Source organism: Tupaia chinensis, unplaced genomic scaffold, assembly GCF_000334495.1.
Source record: "Tupaia chinensis unplaced genomic scaffold, TupChi_1.0 Scaffold145148_1, whole genome shotgun sequence".
NCBI classification, from domain to species: domain Eukaryota; kingdom Metazoa; phylum Chordata; class Mammalia; order Scandentia; family Tupaiidae; genus Tupaia; species Tupaia belangeri.
In genome coordinates this window covers 129,880-141,576 of record NW_006205008.1, presented here as the reverse complement: position 1 = coordinate 141,576, position 11,697 = coordinate 129,880, and the positions used below count along the sequence as shown (strand labels likewise).

Here is an 11,697-nt window from a genome sequence, read left to right as displayed (position 1 = left end):
AAAGAGGGCGTATGCAGAAAAAGGGGTATAGATACACACAACAGATGATGCCCCCCTGTGTGACTGCCGGGCAGGAAGTGGAAGGGAACACAGACATGGACAAGGGGAAGACGACTCTGTCTCTGCTCGGTGTCCCCAGACACGTCTCACAGGAAGAGCTGGTGCCACAGTCACAGGGCCGCCCCGCCCCGCTACTTCTCTGTTATCATAGGATGGCGTCAATCTCGGTGCGAATGGGCAAGTCCCCCTGCTGGCTGTGGGTGGTGTAGAAGTGTGTGTACACATGTGTGCATTTATGCATGCGTGCACAGTCGGTGGGGGGACAGGGAGACTAAAAGAAGGGAGGCAGCTCCCAGGGCACCTTCAGCAAGGGCACTTGTGTTTTCTCCAGCTTCACTGCTCTGAACTGATCTGATGGGTTGTGGGGCTGACTGGTCACCTGTGGAGAAGCCCCAGAGAAAGCTGGAGAAGAAAACGGCCCTCTTCTAATCAGGACAGGCTGCTCAGTGCGCCCTAGAGCCCTAGGAGACAGTGCAGAGCCTGGGCTGCTCTGGGGCACAGGCAGGAGCTGGGCCCCCCTTCCCTCCAACACACACACACTGTCTTCTCTGAGGCAGGTACAATGGCAGGCGAGGTGGGATGATCTGCATTCACTGCAACAACAGGCCTTCCATCGACAGTCTTGCCTTCCAAGTAGATCCCCAAATCTCCCTCACATTCCAGTCTCACACATTTCACAAGGAAATGAAACAGCTTGGTTTCCTAGGGCACAGGCAGGAAGTAAGTGTCCTTCATTACTTCCTTTCCAGCCAGAGGGACACTCCTGTGACGAGACCCCGAGGGCAAGAGCTGCCTCACCCAGCCTTCAAGCAATACTCAGGGAAGCCAGGAGAGAGGCCGGCTTCCCTCGCTGTGGGAATCTAGAAAAACAGGTCTTCTTCTAACTTTCACATTTAAGACAAGATGCAGAACTCAGCGAGGATCACAGGGAGCAGAAGTGATGGCTGAAGGGGTAAGCACAGTGGACCCACGGGGGAGGGCGAGGAAGGAGACTCAAGTATCCTGCAGAAGAGAAGTCGGAGGAGTGACGTAACTATGGTTTTTGGTTTTCGAGAGCTCTCACAAAAGGTGGGGAACAGCTGCGGCACACCACCACGGAGGAGTGACTACGAGGACAGGGAGATCAATTTCCTTCAGGGAACTCTTGCTTAGAGACATTTCTCTGCCCGAGTGGGGTGGGGGTGAGGGCAGAGATGATATGAAGGCCGGGCTGGGGAGTTGGGCCCCAGAATGTTATGAGCAAGGTCCCAAGTCTTCCCCGGAGCAGACTGAAGACTGGGCAAACTTCTCTGGGGCAAGTGTCCCACAGGTTCTCCACAGCTGGGCTGGAAAACCCCGGGGAGTGACTGCTCACTGGGGACAAGTGGCAGAGGCCAGTCACAGCACTGCCAGTGTTTGCAGAGCTGATCATTACGGTGCTGCAGGTCAGGCAGGAGGAAGGGGCACAGGGGGAGGTGTGGCAGGAGAGCCTTCCTGCAGGGGGTCCAGCTTGAACTGTGTCATGGAAGCCGGGCTGCCCCTGACGGTGGGGCAGGACCAGCAGAAATGGAAGGAAAGTACCACAGGGCAAAGAGGCAGAGGCAGGAGAGCCGGGTGCCATCGTGAGGGGACACACTGTCCAGCTCCACAGGCTGGCACAGAGCAAGATGTGCAAGGACAGGCTGCACCACAGGACCCTGGAGTCCCTGTCATGGCCTGGCCTTCACCCAGGTGGCTTTGAAGCATACTGCTGAGTGACACGACAGAACAGAGGAAGAGAGATGGAGGGAGAAGAGGCTGGAGGTGGGGAGGTCACCTGGGAGGTGGCTGAATGCTCTAAAAGGAGGCAGTGAAGAAGCTGTGTGGATGGGGGCTGCCTTGGAAGGGCCTGGAGGGCGATGTTGGAGTGTAGGAGGTGGTGTGCAGACAGGGCCCTATCCATCTCCGCGGGATGACAGCCCTCAGAAAGTACACGGCTGCATCCACCTGCCTGGGCCTCAGCCTGCGGCCAGCTCCACAGGGCAGCTCACTGGCAAGGCCAAGGCAAATCCTGCTTGGCCGTATGCACATGGACACTGCTGTGTGGTGTCACTAAAAACAAAGTAAACACAGGGACCAGCAGTTGGCATAATGGCTATGTTGCTGGACTCCCACGCAGTCGACCACAGTTCAAATCCCGGACCTGGTGGCTTAAACTCATGCCGGGCGCATGTGCATACATACCAGGATCCTGAGAGGAGAATGGAGGAGAAGGGATTGTGGCATGGCCATCCCCCCTGGGTGGTGATTTCTTGCTTTCTGTCTCTCTGTCTCTCTCTGTCTGTCTGGCGAGCACACGCGTCCTATAGCAAAAACCTCTCCAAAAACAACAACAACAACCAGGGGAAAAAACCCTCAAGTGAACACAAGTTCCTCCACCTGCTACCAAGTAAAGGCACAGAAGTGGCTACCGTTTACTGAACACCTGCCGTATACGCCACTACCACGGGCAAGATCTCATTCCAGCTTTACAATCACTGTGCAGAGGGTGGGAGATGGCAGAGAGTGAGAGGAAGGGAAACCAGGAGAAAGACACAGAGGCAGGACATTTAAGGGACACGGAAATGGATGACTATTTATGAGAACGTGTATGGTATCTTCAACTGGACTGGTGTGAAGTATATTCATGCTGGGTAAATTCACTTTACAAGCTGTAGTGATGTACATGATTTCATGTATAAGGTAAAATAATAAAATTTTAAAATGTTTAAAATCAATGGGAGAAGGAAAAAAACGAAACCACTGTGCCAGAGCTGTGGTGTTAGGCCCATCTTAGGGATGTGCACATACAGGCTCCAAGGGGTTGAGGAGCTTCTGCAAGGCTACACCAATAGTAGAAGATCAGGGATTCAAAGCCATGTTGCCTGCCTTTGTAGCCTCAGCTTGTCCAAGTATGCAGAGGCCAGCAGGTAGTATGGTGGTTGAGGACCCCCACATGACTGACCATGGTTCAAGTCCCGGACCTGGAAGCTTGCTTTCTCACCTTCTCTCTCTCTCTTTCTCTTCTCTCTCTCTCTCTGTCTCTGGTGAATGCATGTGCCTTATAGCAAATTAAATACGAAGAAGAAGAAAAAGAAAAAGAAGAAATAAAATTAAGTAAGTAATTTAAAAAGGAGAGGCCTCTGTTACGGTGCTGATGAGTCAGCAGAAGGGGCGAGGCTCTGCTTGCTCCAACGAAGCCTGGTTTCCCCTTCTTACTAATTTCTCTCCTGCCCAGGGAAGCCAGGTTCCTGCTGTGTTTGTCCTTCTCCTCAGCCCTTAGATTACAGTTTTGAAGAGATAGGGAGACCCTTGGAGTGGGGCAGACACGCAAGGCAGGAGCGCTCACGTTCAGCTGTACCTAGGGGCACAAGGCACTCCTTTGCCAATGACAAGAATGTGTATTTCCAGACTACTTTCCTTCGGAAAGGCTCAAAGCGTCTTATAACCATTCTCGCTTCATTCCTCATAATATCCTTGGGAAGTGGGCGTCTGTTGAGTGGCTTTTTAGCAGATGGAGGAACTGCAGCACAGGAGGACTCTGGTCAAAGTCAGCCCTGACAGAAGGCTAAAGAAAAACACCCAGGTTTCTCATCAGCCCGCATTAGAGCATGCTGATGTCTTCTGTTCAGGGATTGCTAACACGGAACTAGATGAAACTATGAGACAAAGATGAAAGCATTCATTCTAGCTGCTTAAAAAAAAAAAGAAAAGAAAAAAAAAGGCCAAACTTTTTTTTAAAAGGTATTACAAGGAGACCTCAAAAAGTTCATGGAGGGAACCAGCAGTTAGCATAATGGCTATGTCGCTGGACTCCCACGTAGTCGACCACGGTTCGCGTCCCGGACCCGGTGGCTTAGAACTCACGCCGGGCGCATGTGTGTGTGTGTGTGCCCAAGATCCCAAGAGGAGAATGGAGGAGAAGGGATTGCGGCGTGACCATCCCCCCTGGGGGGTGATTTCTCGCTGTCTCTATGTCTCTCTCTGTCTGTCTGGCGAGCGCATGCACCCTATAGCGAAAATCTCTTCCAAAAAAAAAAAGTTCATGGAAAAATGAAATGAAAGTACAAGTTTATTTTAGTGCAAAAAATTCAAAATTATAGTTTTGTATAATATGTACTTGCTGTGGAGTTTTTGAAGACCCTGTGTATAAGTGGTCTTACCTGTCCAGGAAATTATGCCAGACCGTATGAAAGTGTTTAATTTTCAGGGAAAAAGATGGCTGTAGTTTTAGGGGGTAAAGAGAACACGTGTGTAGTTTTGGCTGTTTTGAGCGTAATTACTGCGGTGACCGTGCAGGTGACTTTTTAGGGCTGGCCTTGAACACAGAGAAGTGGTGAAGCTAAAAGTTTGACTCTTTCAAATCAAGACGCTCAGAATCTAAGCCAATAGTGAATTTTTTCCCTCTGAGATCATGTGGCTTAAATAATCACAACGGACAAGCAGAAGCATTTCCACTTAGTTGGAACCTGGGACTTACAGGAAATTACTCTTCTGCATGTCTGATCGCTATGGAAATTGATTTTATACAGAGAGCTAAAAGTACACAGATCCATGATGGCATGGCCTCCATATTTGTCCTAGTGAGGGTCTGTTTCCCGCCTCATTACTGAGACCAAGACCCAAAAGCCGCCTCCCCCTCCCCCCCCCACTCCCACTCCCAGGGCTCCAGGGTATCTGGACAAGCAGGTGGTTTTACCCTCTGGCTGGCTGTTCCCTGGTTGTTCTCCTACACCCTATGGAGCAACTCAGAGTGTCAGTGGTCTGTCCATCTGTGGTCCTGAGCTATGCATGCGGCCACACTTAGTGAATGCAGCAGGGGCGTGAATAAGCTGGCCACCCTGCCGTGATGCTGTTCAGAAAAGTAAGCCATGATTAAAGACGAGAAAGCAATCAGTTCTTCTCTCCCAGTTGCTGAATAGAAATCCTCACAGTCTGGCAGGAACATGGCATCGTATATGCCTGTATATGCTTGCTCAGGAGAACTCTGCGGCTGGGGTGACACCACTGAGTCTGCTATTAGCTGTACCTGCTACTATGCCTGTCAATTTGTGGCTGAGTGAGAGACACAGTTTTACCCTCTCCTGGCTCTGTTCTTCAGCCTCGGGAGATTCTAAAGGTCACAGCCCGTGGAAGCCTCCTAAGGAAAGCCCATAGCCTCGCAACTTTCACCTGAACTGAATGACAGGCCCCAAGAACTTGGAAGTGCAGGGACTAGACGGACGTGAGGCATTCAGAACCACAGAGCTCAGCGTCCAAAATGGAAAACGCTCTCGTTCTGGGATATAATCAACATCCTGTACGGACTTTTAAATTTTAGTACTTTGTTCTAAATGAATGTACATCTCAAAGCTCTGTACATAGTAACTTGTGTATTTGCTCAAAACAAGTCTTAACTGCTTGGGTAGATAATAAGGATTGCTGATGCAATATTTAAACCAGATTTCCTTAGCTCCACGGGGGAGGAAAACTATTGGATTAAAACAAACACATGAGCCTGTGTGCACGCACGCGCGCATGCATGCACACACACACACACACACACACACACACACAAACAATAACTGATAAAAAGAAAGATCTCGTAGTTGTTGACAACACTGGAACACCAGGTGGGCAAAGTTCACTGGATAAAGTACTCTACCGGCTGAGTGAGAGACACAGTTTTACCCTCTCCTGGCTCTGTTCTTCAGCCTCGGGAGATTCTAAAGGTCACAGCCCGTGGAAGCCTCCTAAGGAAAGCCCATAGCCTCGCAACTTTCACCTGAACTGAATGACAGGCCCCAAGAACTTGGAAGTGCAGGGACTAGACGGACGTGAGGCATTCAGAACCACAGAGCTCAGCGTCCAAAATGGAAAACGCTCTCGTTCTGGGATATAATCAACATCCTGTACGGACTTTTAAATTTTAGTACTTTGTTCTAAATGAATGTACATCTCAAAGCTCTGTACATAGTAACTTGTGTATTTGCTCAAAACAAGTCTTAACTGCTTGGGTAGATAATAAGGATTGCTGATGCAATATTTAAACCAGATTTCCTTAGCTCCACGGGGGAGGAAAACTATTGGATTAAAACAAACACATGAGCCTGTGTGCACGCACGCGCGCATGCATGCACACACACACACACACACACACACACACACAATAACTGATGCAAAAAAAGATCTCGTAGTTGTTGACAACACTGGAACACCAGGTGGGCAAAGTTCACTGGATAAAGTACTCTACCAGAGTACTCCCCAGGAAATGATTCATCTGTGTTTCTTTGTTAGCATCCTTAGCTGTTTCTTACTTATCTTCACCCTTCTACCTTCCAATCTCTGCTTCATATTGATTGCTGGGACAAACACCTGCCCTGTCATATTTCCAAAGTTCAGGCCAACTCCTCATTCCAGTGTTCACAACAGAACAACCATGTGTTTTCTATGGCACCTTAAAAGATCCCTCAGATCTGTGCATTGCTCCCAAACCCCATAGCCACAGGCCTCTTCCCAGCCAGAGTTCTGGGTCTTAAGATCTCTCAACTGGTGGCCCAACACATGCCATGGTGGTTAAGGCTCTGGATCCCACATGGCTGAGGACATGATTTGAGTTCCAGACCTGGTGGCTTGAAAAACACACCAGGCACGTGTGCATGCGTGCCCCAAATCACAAGAGAATGAAGGAGAAGTGATTGTGCATGGCCATACTCCCTGGGGGATGCCTTCGTTCCTTCTTTCTCTCTCTCTCTCTCTCGGTCTTTCTCCAGCAAGCAAATGTGCCCTTTAGATGGCAAAAATCTTACACACACACACACACACACACACACACACACACACAATCTCTTAACTGAGCTGCTCTATTGGTTCTAACTGGTTTCCTGGCTGCTGTCCCCCAGCCTGTCTTCCATTCTGCCCCCAGATGTATGTCTCTAATCTGCTGAAACTACTACCACCCTTAAATCCTTCATGGTCCCTCTTTGCCTGAAGGCTCAAGGCCAGGACTGATGAGGTTTTCTGTGTCCCCAGGACTCTGAACCTCACAGAGCACGTCCTACACGGAGTCATAACAACCTGTTTCATATGTGTTTCCAGCAGTCAACCAGGAGTGTCCCAAGGGGTGGGCGTGGATTTATTTCTCCCCGTTCCCCAGCACTCAGGCTAAGGCCTACTCTGAGAAGTACTCAAAAGAAAATGTTACATAAATCAAAGCAAGTGAGCGATGCAAAGGCAGAAGGACTTAGAAAGTGCCAGCCCCTGAACACTGACAGGTCTGATCTGAAAGCTTTGCCCCATTCAGGACGACTCACGTGCCTAACAGATGTGCCCGAGGATCGGTTTGCAGGAGGGGGCAAAGATTAGAGGCTCCAGGGGGTAAGCGTGGGGCCTTTGGAGACCTAGATAAAATTGGTACAATATGTTGCATAGGTAATAGGGTAAACAGTCTGTTTTAATAGCTCAGCTAGATGCTGAGATAAGTTTGCAGGCGAGATGTTGTAGTTTTGAAACATACTCAGGGATGGCTGCTGAAACAGATTCACTATAGGACTAAAATTTCAACTTTTAAGAAAATTTTTTAAAAATAAGCTTAAATCTGCTAGCCAAAACATGATCCTCCCTGGGAGAGGTATCTGATCAGAGGGCATGTGGCTGGTGGCCACCAGTAAGACAGGGACACCACTCTTGGCTTCCACAATTTCAACAAAAGTCTCTTTGTGGGCGTAGTGCATAGCCTCAATAAATATTCACAATGACAAAATCCAGGTCCCTCAGAGCCCAGGGGTCTTGGGGCTGTCCAAATGAACTCTACAACCTTAGTAGGAGGATTAATGAGAGAAGACTTCCAAAATTAAAAATGCATTCTGTTGTTGCAGTGAAATTGCCATATTTCTGCATTAAGAAGTTCTTTTTTTTTTTTTCTTTTTTGGAGAGGTTTTTGCTATAGGGCGTGTGCGCTCGCCAGACAGATAGAAAGAGACAGAGAGACAGAAAGCGAGAAATCACCCCCCAGGGGGCATAGCCATGCCGCAATCCCTTCTCTTCCATTCTCCTCTCGGGATCTTGGGCACGCACGCACACACGCCCGGCATGAGTTTTAAGCCACCGGGTCCGGGACGCGAACCACGGTCAACTACGTGGGAGTCCAGCGATATAGCCATTACGCTAACTGCTGGTCCCTGCATTAAGAAGTTCTTGATAAAGAATGCATGGTCGGTGCCCAGAAGTGGACTTTGGCAACAGCCTAATGAGGGAACACACCATTTCAATTCATTTTTCTCTCTACTTTATTTCCAACCCCCCCCCAAACAAACAAACAAACAAACAAACAAAAAACCCACCCCTGCTCCATTCTCTCAGAGAATCTTAAGCATTATTATGGGACAGATACAGCAGAAAAAGGGAGAAAAGCCATTTTGCAGCTACACTGTTGTTCTCGATCCTAGGGATCATGGCCACATTTGATATGATTTTTGCATGAGGAAAACCCATAAGTCTGCTTTAAAGGAAAAAAAAAAAAAGATGGTAAATCTGAAACATTTCAGACCTTTCAAAACAAACCACACTTCCTTCAAGCGACCTTCTGAAGAGCTAATTATCTCGGCCAATTACTAGGGCCGCTTGCAACCTCCCTGGGTAAGACTTCCTTCAGCGTTAAAGAACACAAACATGAACAGGCAGAAACAGAAGAATCTATCAGCTCATAAGGGCACACTGATTCCGTATGATACACTGGCTTGCTTTATGTGTGTATGTTTCCACTTTTTAAATTTTTTGAAAAACAGTAATTAGGGGCCGGCAGGTGGCGTGGTGGTTAAGGGTGCTGGATTCCCACATGGCTGACCGCGGTTTGAGTCCTGGACTTGGCGGCTTGCTTTCTCACTTTCTCTGTCTCTCTCTGGTCAAATTAAAAGTAAATAAATAAAAATAAAGATAAAAAATTAAAAAAAAAAGAAAACCCAGCAATTAAACGACTACCTGTTGAAGAAAGAATTCAAGCAGTTCTGAATAGAAGGCAGAAAATAGGGGAGTTTAAATAAAGCCCAGTCAAAAATCCAATGCTTAGACAAAACTCCCACATCTTCATGGCCTCTGGATTCTTTCCTGAATTTGCGTGGCATCCCCTGCCACAGCATAAAAGCAGAAGCCCTCAACCTTACCCTTGAGACACCAGACACAGGCTGCCGAGGAGACGGGCTCATCAACCTGTAGGTACCTGGCCTTGAGCAAATCTAAGTCTATAGCTATGTCAAGGAATTCATTTCTGCATTTAGAAAACTATTACATGCACAAAAACCCCAAAAACACAGCCAACTCTCTGGGTCAGAAAGGAGATTACACTTTCTCCAAGAACTGTTTACTTTCTCAAGATGTTTGATACCAGTTTTTCCATTTAAAGTAATATTTCAAAGTACTAACTTTTTTCTTTTTTTTTTTTTTTTAAGGTTTTTGCCATAGGGTGTGTGTACTCCTCAAAAAGAGACAGAGAGAGATAGTGAGAGGGAAAGTGAAAAATCACTTCCCAAGAGGGTAAGGCTACACCGCAATCCCTCCTTCTCCATTCTCTTCTTGGAATTTTGGGCATGCATGTGCATGCACATGCACCTGGCATGATTTTCAAGCTGCTGGGTCCAGGACATAACAGTTGTTGGCCATGGGGGAGTCCAGTGCCTTAGCCACCATGCCACCTGATGGCCCCTCAGAATACTCACTTTCCTTTCCTTTTTCCTTTTTTTAAGAGATTTTTTTGGGGCTACAGCATAAGTACATTTGCTGGAGAGAGAGAGAGAGACAGAGAGCAAGAAATCATTCCCCGGGAGTAGATGGCTGGCCATGCCTCAATCCCCTCTCCTCTATTCTCCTCTTGGGATTTTGGGTATATACGCTCACGTGTCCAGCGTGAGTTTCAAGCCACCGGATCTGGGATGTGAACCACAGTTAACTACATGGGAGTCAGCAACATAACCATTATGCAATCTGCTGGCCCCAGAATATTTGCTTTTGTAGTCCAAGCTAAGATAGGAAATCTGAAGGAGCAGGTTGGAATGAACCTAGTCTGATCTATAACGTCGGTCTGAAATCTCCTCTGTCTACCCTGCAGATGGTCACCCAGCTTGAAATTGGACACCTCCGAAGATGAGACCTCTTCCTTCTTTCCAGGGAAGTGAGTTCACACGGAGCAGTGTACTGAAAAGAGCATGGGCTACGGCCAGGCAGATCACAGCATCAAGGCCTGTTGGGAGGCAGCTCTTTCTTTTTTTTCCCTCTCTCTTGTTCATGGGAGAAAAATGTAAATAAACTTAAAAAAATGTATATTAGTACTTTAGTCCTCCCAAAAAACTCTGATGGAGAGGTTAGAAAACTGAAATTTGGAGAGATTAAGGTGACTTGCTCCCAGTCTCATAGCTGGACAGTGGCAGGGCTGGGTTTAAAACCCAGGAAGGCCCGACTTGCTATCCCAGGCTCTAACTACTACTATATTTTCACCTTCCGTTGTACAACACCTCCTTATATTAAGCCATGTTAATTGGAACCATCCTAACTTTTAGAATATTCTTCTCCTGCATGCTTTTTCACAGCAGCTAAGGCCACCGATTGCCTATGACTTGGCTCGTAAGCCATTTTCAGGCTCCTGACTCTGGGAAACTTTGTTGCATGTGTTAGATCCCAAGGCTATTTGGGCCCATCTCAAAGTCTGGTTGGTTATCCTGTGATGTCCACTGTCTGAACTAGGTCCCTGACTTCATTAAGAGAGGATAATTGAACTTTCTAGATAGTAACAAGCCAAACAATGTCAGGATCATTTAAAAAAATAAAAGTAAAACAGGGCTCTGGGGGCAGCAGGTAGCATGGTGGTTAAGGCACTGGACTCCCACATGGCTGACCATGATTTGAGCCCTGAACCTGGCAACATGAAAATCACGCTGGGTGTGTGCATGAGCATACCCAAAATCTCAAGAGGAGAATGGAGAAGAAGCACTTATGCATGGAAAGTGATTTCTCATGTTCTCTTTTTTCTCTCTCTCAGGCAAGCATACACTATGGCAAAACCCTGCCAATTCCCCCCAGCTCCCCCCTCCCCCCCCTAAAAATAAAGTAAAACAGGACTCTTAATCCCTCAATCCTCACCTTTTTCCTTCTGGGATGTCCTCCAACAACATTTGAAGGAAATCCTGAAATAGGAAGAAAGCAAACCATTAAGGATGTACGTCAATAAATAACTGCCCAGAACCATGTCAGGGACGAAGCATTTTGAGTACCTTCAAGGAAAGCTACACCTAGCTGATTTATTAGATAGTATTTTCAATTCATTAATTTTCTGGGTTCAATCCAATCATTTAAAGATATCTGTTTGGGGAACCAGCAGATAGCATAATGGTTACATCCTGGATACCACACAGTCTACTGCGGTTCGAGTCCTGGACCTGATGGCTTAAAACTCAGCCTGGGTATGTGTGCATGTGTGCCCAAAATCCCAAGAGGAGAATGGAGGAGAAGAGATTGAGGCCTAGTCATCCCCCCGGTTGGCAATTTCTTACTTTCTGTATGTCTGTCTCTCCAGTGAGTGCATGCGCCCCATAGCAAAAATGTCTCTCTCTCTCTCTAAAAAAAAGACATCTTTTTTGAAAAAAACCTTGAACAAGTTGAAAACTAAAAAAT

At 47.4% G+C, this 11,697-nt stretch overlaps 1 protein-coding gene across 1 annotated transcript in view; it reads right to left on the bottom strand.

Moving 5' to 3' along the window:
• The window catches only part of AOPEP (aminopeptidase O (putative)), a 237,910-nt gene that overhangs the window by 124,767 nt on the left and 101,446 nt on the right, over positions 1-11,697 (bottom strand). The window contains exon 6 of the mRNA XM_027768006.1: positions 11,167-11,210. Coding sequence (XP_027623807.1) covers positions 11,167-11,210 — 44 coding nt within the window. The remainder of the gene's footprint in view (positions 1-11,166; positions 11,211-11,697) is intronic.